Genomic DNA, 18,328 nt, shown 5'->3' with positions numbered 1-18,328 from the left:
GTGAATACCCCGTTACCCCATTTTGCACGACTAACCAGTAACCAGTAACCTCGCGTCACCGCAGGTGAACCGTGAACGAAGAACGAGGAAGTGCAGGTTCCCTCTGTCCCTGGACATAATTTTAAAAAGTGGATTTTACACAAAAGCTGGCTTTCTGAGACGTTTGTTTTGGTGAGTAGCAAAATTGTATTCTTTATATTTTTGAGGAGCTTTGACGGTTTGTGTAAACATAGTAAGCACAAACATGTGTTCACACTACCCCAAAATGTTAGATTCTCGTAGAGGTTTTTTTCGATTCTGACGAATCTCTCTACGAGAGTCTAAAAGATAACTCCGCCCCTAACGTCGAAGAAGCAACCTTGATGCCTTTAAATCACTCTTACCTTGTACAAATGCAAAATCTAAGCTGCTTTTAATGTTGCATTAGGCCTACTTGTTTGTGACGTCTGCGGAACCATATTAAACACCTGCGGGGCTTATTTTTCAATAAAAAAGGTATTTTAATCAACTTAGTTTCTGAATCCTCCATTGTAAATGCGGTAAACGGCGCAACAGAATATTGCCCGCGCCCTTAGCGGCCAGGGTTCTCTTGCGCATTTACAATGGAGAGAAAAGCAAGATGGCCGCCAGATTCCGAGACAGAGTTGATTAAAATACCTTTTTTATTGAAAAATAAGCCCCGCAGGTGTTTAATATGGTTCCGCAGACGTCACAAACAAGTGGGGCAACATTAAAAGCAGCTTAGATTTTGCATTTGTACATGGTAAGAGTGATTTAAAAGCATCAAGGTTGCTTCTTCGACGTTAGGGGCGTAGTTATCTTTTAGACTCTCGTAGAGAGATTCGTCAGAATCGAAAGAAATCTAAAATTTTGGGCTATGTTCACACAAACGGAATGCCATTGACAACAAATAGCCAGCTTTGAGTGTTTGTGTACACAAACATTGTTTGGTACCGTTTCCTATAACTAGTTTTGAGTGTTTGTGTAACAGTGTAAACACAAACATTAATGCTATAGCCGCAATTTGCAACTCTAGACTTTTTTTTAAATAATGGGATGAATCTAGAGTTGCAAATTGCGGCTAGCATTAATGCATGCATGGTATGAAATGTGAGTTGGTTGGATCTGTTTGAGATTTGTGTTGGTTCATATTATAGACATAGGCCTATAGACATTGTGAAGGCAAGTGCATACACTGACAAAAGTTTTTGTGTATTCTCAATGCAAGGGTTTGTTTCACATCTTGTGCGGTTTAACTGATCGTTAAAAAAATAGCTCACTATAAAGTAAAAACAGAGAAATATTTTCTCTGGTAGACTCCTATAGCCTACCTGGCACCCGCCTTAACTAATAGGCCTATGCAGGATATAGAAAGCCAAAATATCTTCTATTTCTTGTAATTACATAGGTTAAAGTAACTAATCAATCATTGTTTATTTTTCAACAATCTGTTATTAAGTTAAGTTATTATCTGTTAAGTAATGCAGTAAGTCATAGAAATGCTGCTGAATTTGTAAGTTTATGTTCATCATTCATAATATAGGCCTACATCACTGACCCACAGCAGCCTTCATTTTGTTACCCAACATTACCCCGTCTCTCCACAAGGTGGTATACTCTCTCCAAAAATAGAACTAGATCCTTGGGTTCTGGTCAGTCATAGGAGTCTAATAACCATAGAGTTCCCCTTGTGGCGATCTAAATATTGCATCATGAGAATGCATGAGACCAAACAGGCACCCATGAATACAATTCCTTTTATTTCCTATCATCTCAAAAACATACTTTTTTTTTCTTTCTTTTTTTACATTGCTCTCACTCTAAGATACAAATAATATATCTGCTTCTACATTAAGTCATAGTTTAAATACGAGATGTCACCAGAGCGAATGTTTTGGCTTCTTAATAGCCACATTACAGTATGTATTCAACTAATACATGTTGCTCTGAATCTTGCCTTGAGATCAGTACAACATTGTCATTTCATGGCTATTATTAGCATAAAATAATTAGATCACAGACATGCATGTGTGCACACGTATGAATAACGTGTGCACACATGCGCACACATACAAGGGTCTTAGAAATAAATTTGAGATGTATCCCTTATTTTGAATTACATCAGTACAGCATATGGCATTGACTAATTTATTTCCCTGACTATCTTTCACAACAACACTGCATTTTGACATGATAATACAAGTGTACCAACAACCAACAGTTAGCAGGAACAGCATACAGTACATGAATACATCTGTATAAAAGATATACACAAACAATACACCATACATTTATGTTACTGTATGTGATCACCATTTTACACACACACACACACACACACACACACACACACACACACACACACACACACACACACACACACACACACACACACACACACACACACACACACACACACAAAGCACACTCTCTTTGTAGAGAATGTACATCTTGTGCAGTGCCATTCTGTCCAATATCAGCATTTAACTAAACTATCACTCATCTACTGTAGATGTATGCTATTGGGGATAGGAGTGACTATGTACAGGACTTAATTCATAAAATATTGCACTTATTGGCCCATTGCATTTCACAGCAAGTGCTATGACAATGCTCTTAAATCTGAAACATAGATGGATATATATACACAATCTTAGAATATAAACACAGATAAGTCAGTATTGACTTCATGCAATTTTTTGGAGCTTTCAATTACCTACCCAAAACAAAACAACTGACGATGCAAAAAGAAGAGCTTATGTATTTTGGCACAAGTGTGTTCGTGAGGTGATGCTCTAAGAAACCTGTGGGCTTTTTAAGCTATGTGTAAGGTTATGACACTACAGTATGTGAACATTGTTTTTTTTATATGATTAAGATTACTGTACTACATGTGAGTTAGTTGGCCCAAATCATGTCTCCTAAGCATTTTTTGGTGTATGTTTTTTAATTTCATGAAATATTGACATGCGACTCAGTGCTTAAATGTAAAACTGCATCTGAGGATATGGCTGTTTATTCCATGCCGCAGGTGATCACTAGTGTCTTACACACTATCACATTCACTACACTGTGCCATAGCTGCATGACGCACCTTCTCTGGAAAAACGTGGAGTTAGTGTGATGATATGGGGGGTGGCTGGTGGCACGAGGTTACAATAAAACGGATGACTCTTTTGGATAAGGCTTAGTACTAGAGGGCCTGGGTAAACCAGCACAAATGATTGACTTTTTGGCAGCATGCTCATCTCATCGCACTATAAAGGGTCATCTTTAGAGGCTAAGCACAAATTACTATTTGTTTTTTAAGGTTTACGGATACACTCGTCAGAGGAATCACACATCTACAGATAGTAAAACACATGTTACAGGACCCACATCAACAATGTGTATATTCGATTCATTCCAAAACTATACATGACAAAGGAACTAACGGAGGCCGTGTTGGAGATGCTAAAAGGCCACTTTTTTATCCAAGGTAGATGATTCTTAAGGTAACAAAAATGCATACACTTATGGACTCATAAATAGAACAGTCATACCCATGCAAACTCACACATAATTCATTACACAGCCACGCCATACCCACACATTCATCGAACAAGCACGCTGCATAAAAGAAAGCCACTATATGTCCTATACAGTGCACTAAATCATATATATTTGGCAGCTTTGGGAGATAAAATATACCTATAAAAGGAAAATACATCCTGTACAGACTAAATCAAAATATTTAATCTAAATTAAAGCAATGACTGACAAATTCTACGCTCCTTTTTATTATTATTCAAAGACTTAAAGTTGTCTAGGACTATGTACTAAAATTAAAATGTTGTCCAGCATTATCAAGGATACTTAGTTTACAAGCCTATTAAGTTGCAGAATAATTAGATGACTAGTACGTCTCTAAAGGTATTTTTATGTCCTGTAATATTACACATTTTACAACACCAGTGTACTGTACAGTATGTCTGTCCGCTCGTTTGTGTTTACGTAATTGTTTGTGATATAACATGATGGAATCTTGTGAGATAGATAATATCGTAGTTGTCAATTCTAAGTCCAGAGAGAGCAGCGCTAAATACAAAATATTACCACCCAACAAAATCACTCCTGATGGAACCTAACCCGTTGCTGAACATTGAGTTGGATGTTTATGCCACTGAAAAACAAAACATACACACAGCACACTCTCCCACACCCTGCAAGATTAGAGCTGCACTCCCTTTGCCCCTGGAATTGACCACTAACAGTTGCATCCGGGCTGCTGGAGAGGTGGAGCACTGTCTGTCAGCTTGGCAGTGGGGGCCCCCGTGGTGACGGCTGGATCAGTGTCCAGGCTCTCCGACATCTTGTCGCAAATTAGGTCAACAAGGCGCTCAAATGTCTGCTTCACGTTGACGTTATCCTTAGCACTCGTCTCAAAGAACTCAAAGCCTGGATTAGAAGGTTATGAGGAACAAAATAAACACTCATGAGAGATGTAAAGCATATAGCCTTGATCATGAGCACAGTATATTCACAAGACATTTTCTGCAAAGTTTTAACTAGGGATTTGCTGATCACGTTTTTGTGCACCCGATCCGATTCCGATCATTTGATTTTAATATCTGCCGATACCAATTTTCTCCCTCGATCCGATATTTGACACACAATAGTACAATATCCAAAATTACAGTCTAATGTCATAATATGGAAATAATATTGATACTCTAAGCAAGACTTTCTCAAAGACAAATACTGTAGACACAATAAGCTAATCTAATCAAAAAGACAAGATGAGAATGAAGGGAATAATAAAAAAAAATATTGTGCTCCTCCTGATCCGATTCAGATCATTTGAAAACTACGCGATTTGCCCTGATTACCCATCACGTGGTCGGATCGGGACAACCCTACTTTTAGCAGGTGTACTGTGTTGCATCTGAGCACAGTTTGCACTCACAGTTGCAATCTAAATATCAGAGGCTAAAACTGTGCATTACACTGGTGACAGTGCCCCCCCCCCCCTGGCTGCATGCCTCTGAGCATGACATAAGAGCAAAATGGCTACCGTGTGAATGTCGTCGTTGTCGTATGGAAACCTTGTCATTATGGTCAATGAACTTGGGAAAGAAGAATGGCATAAGGTCTTACCCAGCTGCTCTGCCAGCAGCCTTCCACTGTCCACTGACACAACTCTCTCCTCCTCCATGTCACATTTATTCCCAGCCAGCACCACCTGTGCATTATCCCAGGAGTAGGTTTTTATCTGGGTCGACCTGCATGGAGCGAGATAACAAGAATAACAAAAGAGTATCTCTTTCAATTAAGAAATGCTAACTTTAAGTAATTCATAAAAAAAACAATCCTAATCAGCCACGAGACAGACTTAATGGTCATAATTCACCACTCATGCAAAGTTTTGTAGCTAACTCCCTTAAAGCTATAGAATGAGGTGTAATGCATTGCATTATGTGATGCAGTACGCTTTAATAATAATGGATTGCATTTTGATAGCGCTTTTCTATGCACTTACTGTGCTTACTCAAAGCTCAATGGTCCATTCATTCATACATTGGGAGGTGAAGCGGCGAACAGTCGACGCCAGTGTCCTCACTTCCCACATTCACACACCAGGCAATGCGGGGTCCCCAAATTATTAAGTAATAATAATAATAATAATAAATTATTTGCAAATGAATGGCTGGAAAATGGAAATTAAGAGTTTGTGGTGTGGTGCATGCATAAACGTTCCTTAATGATTACATTTGGTTTCAGTATTCATTTATGATATATTTTCTCTATTTTTAAGGTTATTTTTGCAGTCAGTTTGTATTGGTGGTGGGGGGCGGGGCAGGGGTCGAGACATGGCCAAAGAAGTTCTGGGGGTCCCCAGCCAAAAACACTGAGAACCCCTAATCTATAGGACGCAGAGAACCTCCTATAGTATAGGTCTAAAGTGACCTTGGTTACAGGTCTGTAACTCTGAGAATGCACAAATGGAAAGAAATTGACCCTTGATTTGAATCCATTTGTAGGCTACATTCTTAGAGTTAAGGATTTTACAGCGTAGTTTAGGGCCCCAGTGATTTGATTGGGAATATTTGATAGTAACACACATTAGGATTGTGGCTAGTGAAGCATTTCTCTACGAATTAGATGTTTTTCTTATAAATAGATTAATTGCATAGTGCATACAGACATGGCTTCTACGGGAACATATCACATCGTTTTACAGCAAGGAACCACATTCTATATTGGATTGTTAGGTTACAGCTGATAATAAAGTTCTCTATAGAGCACCAAAGTCTGACGTCAATATCGCTAAGTCCACAGGTTCGTGTATTTATTTATTTGTATTATAGTCCCCATAGGGGAGCTTAGATCGCCTTGAAAAATAAACAAATCTTCCCGGCGGTTTCACTCGTATGGATATGAAGAAGCAACTGACTGAGAGAAAACGTAACTGCTGCCGAATTAGTTAACATTTTCACTAGAAACAGACTGTATAAAATATTAGTCACTGACTGCCTTAAACGATACAGAGACACCTCCCCGACAATATCACAGAGACCGTTTGTTTATTTTTGGACCACAATGAGACGATTTTAAGATGACCCAATGTTATTCTCCATAGAGAAAACTTCTGCGAACCCCTTGGAACCAGGGGATGAGCGAGTGACGTCAGGACTTTGGCGCTCTATGGAGCAAATTAAAGGGACATTTACTTCAGGAATCACACTATTGAGGTCAATGGTATGGGGGGTTCTGATTAGGCTGAAACCTTTCCCATATTTGGAGTCATATGTCATCCAACAGATTAATGTTACAGGCTGGCCACATGAAGCTAAGATCCAGCCATGCCGTTCCCATGTAGATTTTAAAGATTGAGTGCTGTGATGATCTTTTTCTGTTTTGTGTGTCTATGGAGTTAACATTACTGAGTATAGTAGACCCCCAGGTGTGATTAGAATATTCAAATACGTTTTCCCTGTGTACCTTAGTACCTTAGTAGCTGAAAGCCTGAGTCCAAAAGGCCCAATCGCAAATACACCACTGCGCATCACATCGCGATCTGTTGTGATCTTGTTGACCAGCAATTTTTACATTTTAAGAGATTTTGTGTTGAGCAAAAGAAAATAAAGTTAGGGGCCTAATATACAGTAGAGCCCTTGGGCACTGCAGTCAATGAAGTATATAGGGTAGTTACTTCCTTGTTCAGACATAATCTACACAACACAATTTTGAAGAAAGCAGTTAGGTGAACGTATCTATCCTTCCCTTGGTGTGCAGTCTACTCTGAAAGTAGGGCACACAACCAGCTCAACACAGAAAGAAAATCTATTGTAGGAGAAAGCTGTGTGATCTTGGCACTCACTCCCTCTCTCTGTCCCAATCTGACTTGTTAGAGAGCAGTTTAGACGTGGATCATTTCACATCCACTTGCTGATCATGTACAATTTCACTCTGACAGACGACCGAGTCAAAGGCAGAGCTGCCCACTCCGAGCTGGTGTCTGTATCAGAGTTTATGGACTTACTGCATGAAAATGCTAGTCCATACTCGGGGATGCATGAGCACACCCAAACTATACAGTATGCAGACTTTGGGAGCACAACCGCGAATACAACTTTGCACACTTTTGGAGAGGAGCTCTGTTCATTTGATGAACCTGGCTGTGTCTGACAACCCGGTCATTTACGACCGAATCTCTCAAGAACAGATGGGTTCCCAGATTGTTTACGACCTGACATTGAATCGGTACCACGACCCATGAGAAGTCCATCTTTACGTTGTTTCAGCTAAGCTATGTGCTAATAACCCAGATACGTAATACAGAGATGTTCAAATACAGTAGCGGTTGAATGGAGCGAACATTGCGGGTGAGTGCTATGGACATGATATACAAAGCACTCCTCCGCTCATAACATTTCTAAGCTCTATAGGTAGTTCACCCACCGTCCGGCTTTATTATGGGAGCACGACCGCAGCTGACTTAAAACAACAGTTTAATGAAACTAACAATGAAAACTAGGAATTTCCACCAAAAACGATAGTAGGAATTGGATATGATGGACAAGTTACAAAACTGCATTTGCAAACTAAAATTACTTGACTGAATTAACCCATTCAGGCCTAAGGCCGATTCTAAAAACGCCTCTAAATCCTGACCTAAGGTTTCTGAAAAACTTCAAATATTGATATAGCAGAATCACAAATTTTACATTTTTGAATACTGTACATACTGTACAGAACCCAAATATGGGTTCCCGGCCTGAGGGGGTAAGGTACAAATAGGGAACCCCGCCCAGAATGGGTTAATAGAATGAAATTTGATGAAGACAAAAAGTATCTGCTATGACAAGTAGCCTCCTTGTAATATAGCTTAGTATTTGTATAATGTAGTTTAGCATAGGCCCTATATATTTTACATGATTTCCTTCTCATCTCCTCTGTCTAGGCACCTTATCATTTTTTATTGGAAATCAACAGCACCTCCATTTCATACACACTGTGTTAAGGATACTTGAGCCCCCCTCTGGTGGTACGCAGAGTGGAATGAAATATTTATATTACGGTAATACAGGTAGTTCTTCTGACCAAGCAATTGGTTGAAATAGGCTAGGACTAATGATGCATATTTTTCAAATGTTGCTGCAAGGTAAATATTAATGTGACCATATAAAGCATCATATATGAAAACAAGGTTAAGTACGGAAGAACTGTGTACTTGAATCTGTAGTGTACAGCTGTAGACAGAGTTTCGTCAGAGCAGCAGCAAAATTGGCTTAGGAAACAAAAACAAAACGATTCAAAGAATACATTATATTTTCCTCCTGTGTTAATAGGATGGGGCAGGTCTACGGCGAGCTCCTGTATTTTAACGTCAGTTAATTATTATGGTGGCACTTGGAGAGCCAGATATTTTCTGTGGTGGTACTGGTATAAAAGGGTTGAAAGCCCCTGCAGTACAGTATATGTATGTGTTAAAAATGCTAATTCAACCCGTTTGAATATTATTTTACCTGATTTCTCATTTGTATTACATTCAGTCTGATAATTTTTTCCTATTTTGTTAAGTTGTCACAGGCAGGAAATGGACACGTCACATAGCTAATGCAGGCACAGTCTGGGAATGAGCTGTGTTGCCATGGAGACCCTTTTTTCCTGCATCCCTCTCATAAAGAACAAGGGGAAACAGAAAGTGGAATTAACCACTTGAACCCCAGCATCCCTATTCTGGGGGGAACATTTGCCAAAATTAGGCCATCTACTGTACAAGCAACATGTCTCGTTGTGAGCATGTAGTGTAGATCAGCTGTTTTTGGCAAAGAGATTTGGTGCAGGTGTAAAAAGCGGTCCAACTATGGTCAGTTTTTACTAAGATTAGAGGGTTTAAACTAAAGGGTAAAGCCCATGGCAATTACAAAAGAAAGATTCCAGTTATTTAAAGAAAAAGAAAATCTCCTCTGCCCATCACAGTTTAATTCCTGTATGGTCTGACAAAACTCAGCAGTAACAGCAGGATGATGGCTGCTAGTCACATGTAATACTTTGACTTCTGAGGTAGCAGTTATAACCTGTTTTGTAGATGTGACACAGACACATGTAATAGTTTGACTTCTGAGGTAGCAGTTATAGATGCGAGACTGCAGTATTTAGTCAAAGGGACAGGTAATAATTAAGAGGTCTCCATTTGTTCTTAGGGTTAGTTACAAGATAAAGGAGGTAAAGAACACAAACACGATTTAAATTCTCATCATGCCAATGATAGAAGGGTACAAACTTTTAAACTTTAGCTCTAAGCTGGTCATTGTCGGCCCACAATGGAGAAAAAGCTATTGAAAGATATTGACAAGACATCTGTAAACATTACAAAAAGATATGTTTAGTGCAATGTCAGTATCTCTCTGTATCTAAGAGAGGGAGCTTATCTAAAAGCAATACCTTCTGAAATATGTCCTATCCAACATGCCTTTTTCTGTGTACCCATAATTCCCTTGGGCTGACTGTGGAAGATAACAGTGTGGTGTAAATAGACTACAGAGATTTCAAACACCTGCAGAGAGCCAGGGGCAAGGTCTTCAGCAAGATGTAGATGGAAATAACTATCTACTACTGTATGCTACAGTACCACGGTTGATAACTTCATCTGTTTCTAAATGTGTGTAAAACGATTTGTAATTTTTGTTTGGAAAAGTGTAATGCAAATATAAAGGGTATGATAATAATAATAATTATTACTTGTTCTATATCAAATCAAATGTATGAAGCTATGTAGCTAAGTATGAAGCACATTGTACCAAAGTGCTTCACAGGTCAGAAAAAGCAACACAATACAATACAGTAAAATACAATGCACAAATATAGAATAATATTAAGGGCAGTTATGAGCAGCAAGGAAAACATTTCCTAACAACATAAAAGTACAGGATCATGAGGTGGATTCAAAGGTGAATATAAATAGATAGAACAGCAAGGGGAAGGCTGTTCCAAAGTGTAGGGGCTGCGAGCAGCAAACGACGAATTAACAGCAAAGGCGCAGTCGCCCCTGAGCCTTTTTTTTGTAGGATGTTCAAAGTTCCCCTGAGGGTCAGCAGACAGGGGAACTTTGGAAAAGGGTATATGGAGAATTTGGAAAAGGGTATGGAGTATGGACCAAGCCTGATTTCTCATGGTGGAGAAATACACCTTCACCTTTTTCACAGTAGAGTGCTCTGTCCCTCTCTCTTTCTCTCTCTCTCTCTCCCCCCCCCCCCCCCCCCCCCCGTGAGAGACAGGTCACACAAACGACATCAAACGGACAATGTCGGTATATGCAACTGTCAAATTGGCAATACAAATCAACCAAGACCATATTAAAGAAACTTGAATCATATGAGCTGAGCTGAGATCCCCAGCATAACGCATTGCAACCAAGATGGACTCACCAGTCCTGTACGGCACCAAAGGACTCTTCATTGGTGATGTCGTACATAAGGATGAAGCCCATGGCACCACGGTAGTAGGCAGTGGTGATAGTCCTGTAGCGTTCCTGTCCAGCCGTGTCCTAAACACAGAACATTAACCAACAAAATAGGCATTCATTTAAGGCTAAAATATGCTAATAATAATAATTCACCCCACCTACTACTACAGTAGGTCATTTGCAATATTTTACTTCAGCTCGATGGCTACATTTCTTCTACAGACTAGAGTAAGAAACTAACGATGAGCACAGGTAATTGGTATGCCTAATGAGATGTCAATAATGAATCATTCACAAGTTTGATCACCATGAATGGTTAATCAGAGCGAGCACACTAATGTTATTGACAGATTTCACTTTCTTCGCCATCCTACTACTTCCACATACTTTATGCTAGAAATTTACAATTAACAAATGTAACTTTCTTTTTACATTCTTTATAATGAGTCGATGGAAGAAAGGTCCCATTTTTCACAGTTCACTGTTGTACTCTTATTACTCCGTCATACTTTCATTTTGACTCTCCATTCAAACTTTAAAATGTTCATCTATCTTTGAATTTTCATTGGTGAAAAAGTTGTTTTGAAAAGGTTTATACTTAATATATATATATTTTTTTATTTTATATATATTTTATATGGAGGGATAGACAGTAGTTTGACAGGAAATGGGGAGAGATGGACCGCTGAGCCACGGCCCAGGCCCTTTTTTAGATATTTAACTTTATTTATAATGATTTCCTCCCATATACAATGAATGGGATTTTATCCCAAATCAACCTCACTTTTGCAGCCTCATTACTTTGGCATACTTTGTCGTAGAAACGTGTATTCTAAACTTAGCAAGCTCACATGACTTTGGACTTTTTCGTGGTTCAAACCGTATTCGAAATGTTACACGTTTTTTCCGAAATCGCAGTTCAATCGCAGGCCGTTTGGCGGCCTAATCAGTGCCCGCTTAGAGTGCGGGGCCTTGTAGACTAGGGTGGAAACTGAAATTCTTCCCTTGGAAATTTACCAAACAAATTGTCGTCCCGCCAAACTATTCACTTTACACGCATGTTCATTTTGTAGCCACACTTGTCCTCTTTCACACAATGTGACTACCAAAGCACAGAGAGCTGTGTAAAGGCCAATATCTCAATGAGATCTGCTATTTGTGCAATTAGGCTCCACAAACACACACACACACACACACACACACACACACACACACACACACACACACACACACACACACACACACACACACACACGCACACAATGTCTTCCTATTGGCTGGCCTTTACAGAGCTAATAACTTTGGTTTGCAACATGCTACAGACTCGATATTTGGTCCATAGATGTAGACCACCAATAGGAGCATGCTGTAATTGCTTAATTGCTTAAGCTCCGCCCCTCTATCTTCCTATTGGCTGGCCTTTACACAGCTCTAACGTTTGTTTGCAGCATGCTACAGTCTTGCAATTTGCTCCATGGACTTAGACCACCAATAGGAGCACGCTGTAATTGCTTAAGACCCGCCCCTCTATCTTCCTATTGGCTGGCCTTTACACAGCTCTAACGTTTGTTTACAACATGCTACAGCCTCGAAATTTGGTACATGGACGTAGACCATCAAGAGGAACAAGCTGTAATGGCTTAATTGCTTAAGCCCCACCCCTCTGTATTCCTATTGGCTGGCCTTTACACAGCTATAACTTTTGTTTGTAGCATGTTACAGTCTTGAAACTTGCACCATGAACTTAGACCACCAATAGGAGCACGCTGTAATTGCTTATTTGCTTAAGCCCCACTCCTCTGTCTTCCTATTGGCTGGCCTTTACACAGCTATACCTTTTGTTTGCAGCATGCTACAGTCTTGAAAGTTGCTCCATGGACTTAGACTACCAATAGGAGCACGTTGTAATTGCTTAATTGCTTAAGTCCCGCCCCTCTATCTTCCTATTTGCTGGCCTTTACACAGCTCTAACTTTTATTTACAACATGCTACAGCCTCAAACTTTGGTACATGGACGTAGACCACCATTAGCAACAAGCTGTAATTGCAAATCATTACAAATCATTAGTAGACACAGTTATAACTTTACTTACTTTATTCTGCCACTTTTTGGGCATCATACTACTTCCACATATACTTTATGCTAGAAATGTAGTTCAAACATGTTCCGCTTTATGCAGTTATTTATACTTTTTTTTAAACTTTTCCTAATACATTTTCTACTGTTCATTATATACATTGCGTTTTTCGGCGAGCCCACGCAGTTTCTGCAGGAACTGCTTTTCTAGTGTTGCAACAGACTATTGTAAATGAGGATACTTTGCCGCGCGACTTCATCGGGAATCGTGTGCCTGTATTTTCCTAAAAGATCCGTTGTATAGTTTAATTAATATTAAACTATACAACTATTATTGATCGAAGACTAATTAAGGCTCCAATTTAAGTATTTTTTCCCTTGGAGAAAATATGCCATATTTACAAGACTTGGGGGGAGGTTCTTAATAATTATGAAAATTTATGGAAAAGGAATTACATCAGTCAGCCTCATGGTGGCGCTATAACAGCCCACTTATAAGTTTTTCACTATAACTCTAAGTCGTAAAATAAAAATTCATTTTTCCATGGATTTCTTGGGTCATGACACGTCTCCCCACGCCCCTTTTCTGTCAGGAAATAAATTCCACCAAGTGATAGTGCGTATCATTCGGCCGTAATCGGCTTCCGAATTTAGTGGGAGGGGCCTATTTTACAAATCATGAACCAAACATCCAATCCACCCGAAATTTGAATCAGATGTTGCGGATGGTTTAATCAACCAAGAGCTAAAAGCAATTCCATTTTCATCCATAGGGGGCACTGCAAATGCGATGTAACTGTTTGTTGCAGTAAAATAGTTTTTGGGGGGATAAATCTCCTCCAAATTACTTACACATGATCATAGGGGTGACGTGACATTCTAATTTGGCTAGCAAAATTAGTGGGAGGGGCCTATATAATAATATATATAAGCGATTGCGGCAACCACACTTTGCAATTTCCCCAAAATTGCGACATTTCTAGTTATTTCTGTTATTTCTCTTGTTTCATAGGATTGGGGAGCAGAGCTGATAATGAGGTTGATGATCAGTATTGGCACCTGGACTCGGTGCCGACACCCTATAAAAGCCTGCCTCCCCAATCCTTCCCCATTTATTTTCTTTTATAATTTATATTTCTTGTCCCACGATTTTGTAACCCATTTTTCACCCCTGTGTCAATCATCCTGTGATGTGATCCTGGGCTCTACACACCCTCCGCCAACCTAGGGAGAGCAACGGACTTAACTCATGCTTCCTTCATGCTTGAGTGTCCAAGTTGCTCCTTTACACCTGACAGGGGGGAGTTTTCCTGGTTGGACGTAGCGCGTGGAAGGAGCACGTTATTCCAACCAGTTCCTTTCCCCTCCATCAGGCGTCCCGGCTGGCCAGGGGGAGGCAGTTTAGAGACCAGGATTACTGCATGTTTTTGTGAGGGTACCTACCCTAGGGGACACGGGGAGAACATTCCCCTTTTCTGTTCTTTTCAGTTGCCTTCTGCACCTCTCCCACTAGCCACAATGCACCCTTTTCAACATTTCTGTTAATACATCCAATATCCAACACATACTCACATAGTCACATATACATTTCACTCATGCATACACGCACCACACTACTGACTACTGATTTCCACATCTCAGTTGTTTATTCATGATTTATTCCATGATTCTTTATTTTTGATTATCTAATAAATCTACATTTCTTTGGTAGACTGCATCTCCCCTGTTTTTTTTGTTGTGTCCTTTGGCAACCCTACACCAGGGTCATAACAGTGTGGGTGGTGATGCACATCCGTTTCATGGCAATGTCAGCTAAATGTTAGCAACAGCAGTACAGCTGTACTGTACATGGTAAACAGGCAGCAATTCTTAGTATTTGTCCACAGTGATTTACTCTGTCAGTCTGAATAAGGCTGTAATAGTGTTCTTGTTATAGCCAGAGGACATCTCTGACCTTCACTCCACACACAGACACAGCTCACAGCCTGTCACAGCTGGGTCTATCTACTATAACATCCAAACACGTACATGTACCTTTGTACGTGTATCGATTTGTGCACATGTCACCTGATTCTCTGACCATGTACTGCCTTTTCTCTTGTCTGATTCCTAAAGATGTCATTTGTAGGCATCCACACATTTCACATAGCCCATCTATTCATGGCCAAGTGCTTGACAATAACCTTTGCTTCTCCAAGCTATTTTGGTAACAAGCTATGCTTGTTCTCAGTTAAAACGACTGGGCAGGAGAGAATAGAAAACCAGCTGATTCTAGTAAATGCGAACCCTCCTAGAGAGCTTCGCTCGTAGTCTGCAGTTTACCAGAAATCAATCCAAGAAGCTGACTGCCTTGAGCCTTCAATAGAATGCTAACGCGAGTGGACGCTGAATAGTCGGAACTGTGTGTCACTCATGGATTTACGCCTTAAACCATTATGAGTATCATTTTACAATATCTACTGTAAGCACAATGCTGTGCTGAAGTCACCTCAGTCTCAAACCAGGACAGTGCTGTGTTTTACTGGTATTGTAGTTCATATATTTCACAAAAGATGACGAGTGCAACACGCACAAGCCACATGGACACTAAACATCACTCTAAAAGGCCACTTAGTGTAATGCTTATCTCTTGACTCTTTGCACCTAAGTAAGACAGGGCAGAAATGCACATCTTGTTTGTGTTTGAATATGCTTGTCTTTACCAATGGCACAAACACATTATGGCAATTAGTCTGTCAATTGATTTTTACCTTCTACCGCTTTTTCACATACTGTTGAATTGCTTGATCTTTCATCTATGATTGTGAACCAACAACATGTCTTGGGGCAAACCAGTTGTTGCAGGACAACAATTATTATGGCAGCAAATAACACTCTACAGCAAGGTGGAGTGAATTTGGTATATACAAGGAAACATGGATGGATGTAGATTAGATTTAGATTAGACAGGTACAGTATGTAGGTAGGCAGAAATATGGGGAAGGCCAACAAAACCTCAAAGGTGTTATTGCAATTTAGACAGGAAACGCACGTCAAAGTAGATTAACCATTTATTGCAACAAATGGAATACAGCTATACTTGGCGTTAAACGCTCCACTTAGGGAGATGATCCCTTAATTCTGTTGAAGCAGCATGCTAAGCAAAATCAGGGAACGATAGCAAAACCCCCATAGTGATACATAAGCAATACGTTGACACGTCTTAAATCAGCAGACATTGACATTTGATCAGCAGATATAAGTGTTTTAGCCTATGCCATGCTCTGATCAAAAGGTGGAGGCTGGGGTGGAGGAGGTGCTAAGCATCAGCGGATATGAGACGTGAATTCTGATTGGAGTATGACTGTGTGACGTAATGGTTAGCTGAGATGTGAATGAAAATAGGAATGACTGACGCTGACACAGCTTAGGCATGCGACTCACGTGTCCCTGTATAAACTAACGATGTGCTTCATTTCCTAATTTACATAATCGCCTGCATTTTTCAGTTTCCCACAGGCATTTTTTTTTATTACATATTGTAGTAAGAGTTGCTTCTGTGCTTTCCACCTGCTGTGAGCCAAGCTTACACTTACTCTCCTCCTGTCAGTAATGGCGAAGTCTCCATCTGTCTCTGTTCTTGTACAGCAGAATGTTTGGCAACAGGAGGGAGAAAACACTACAACAATTCTTCAATGGAATGATGCACAAAAACTACCATCCAAGTCCCATCGTTTCAACAGTGGTTGCCGCTGTCAAATATAATGAAAAATACTTTCAGCATGAAAAAAGAAAATTTATCACTTTATCCCTGACGTCCCTAAATTTTGGGCATATCGTACTAGGCAAAAATGTCTGATCTACAAGCTCACAACGGGGTGTGATGTGTGAGCTTGTAGATCTGATATATTTGAAAAGACGTTTTTCATTACGAGGGGGCGGGGGGATTTACTGACCTTTTAATGACTAGTTGCTATTATTATTATTTATTATTATAAGAAAAATATATAAATATTTTCTAAGCCATTTACTATACCCTTCTTGCATATGAGGAGAAGTAGAAGGCACTAATATCTGCCCAAGAGTACAACCATTGTGTCACAGCCTGTCACTGTGTTTGATATATATTGATCAACTGTGAGGTGCACGTGGAGTGAAGAAGATACGGACAGGGAGGTCTCAGCAGAGACCGCTAGACTAATTGTATCTTACAGACAGAGGTCACTGTTAGGAGGGAGAGGAAGACGGGGGAAGAGTTTCTTTAAAGAGTCCTTTTGCCATTTACAGCTTCGGTCAAATCAAAGGGGCTGACAATGTTGAGCGTAGCCGTATGCACTGTAACATTTTGAGCGTTCATTCGGGTCCATTTGGTTACATTTGTACAGTTTCGGGGTTAAATGAACGCGAAGTCTCGAAGTTACAAAGGAACAAAATAATATTACTTTGTGGATTGTACTGTGTATCCAGCGGATGTTGGCGTATGAAGGAAATTACATTTCTTCCAGACAGACGAACGCTGCATTCAAACATAAATGCTCTCTGATTCTATTGGGGATGGTGGGAATGCATGCATGACTGGCAAAACAAGGTGAAGACCCTGGATGTCAATTGAATGGGATATTGCATAGACTGTCAGGGCATTGTAGCTGTATGGACTGTCTTATTTGGATTACATCTCAAAGGTAACAGAGCACATAGGTTGTTTCTGTGCCTACAAAATAGCTTTTTATACAATAGGTTCACAGATTCATAGGCAGAGGAGATGTCAAAAATAGACTGAAAGAAGATATGCTGTATATTGAGTTCCTTCATGTTAAGATGGAAAAAAAAACTCAAAGTAATCCTTTGATTTTAGTTTGTCAATGGCTAGTGCACAGGATAAGCACACAGAAGTATTTTTTTGCTCAACTGTATCCCAACAATTTCAACTTTCATCTTTTTTTCACCCTCTTATATGTGACCAGTTGTTAAGGCAATCAAACATTTTAGTGCATGTTTTCTTGAATATTAATACTCTTTTCTTATTCATAATTATTTAACGTAGCTAAACTAATTGAACTGTTCAATCTGAAAAACACTTTTCTGGTAACACATACCCAAATCTGCAGCTTGATTCTCTTGTCGTTCTTGTAGACGGTTTTCACTTTGAAGTCGATGCCCACTGTGCTGACGAAGGCTGACGTGAAGGCGTCGTCTGCATAGCGGAACAGGAATGACGTTTTGCCAACACTGCTGTTGCCAATGATCAGCAACTTAAACATGTAGTCAAAGTTCTGGTCCCCTCCCTCCCCCTTCCCTTTCACATCCTGAGTGGCAGCCAT

General features: G+C 39.9%; 1 protein-coding gene across 1 annotated transcript; it reads right to left on the bottom strand.

Annotated features, from left to right (window-relative positions):
* Window positions 1-4,246: 4,246 nt before the first annotated feature.
* Window positions 4,247-18,328, bottom strand: rab3c (RAB3C, member RAS oncogene family; the record flags this gene model as incomplete). Its single annotated transcript, XM_083783941.1, has 4 exons — window positions 4,247-4,437; window positions 5,137-5,261; window positions 10,914-11,032; window positions 18,104-18,328. The coding sequence occupies 4 exons, from the start codon at window positions 18,326-18,328 to the stop codon at window positions 4,247-4,249; spliced, it is 660 nt and encodes a 219-aa protein (XP_083640067.1).

This window comes from Protomyctophum parallelum, assembly GCF_964188405.1.
Source record: "Protomyctophum parallelum genome assembly, chromosome: 15".
Classification (NCBI taxonomy): Eukaryota; Metazoa; Chordata; class Actinopteri; order Myctophiformes; family Myctophidae; genus Protomyctophum; species Protomyctophum parallelum.
The sequence above is the reverse complement of the archived record's forward strand: the minus strand, read 5'-3'. Positions and strand labels throughout refer to the sequence as shown.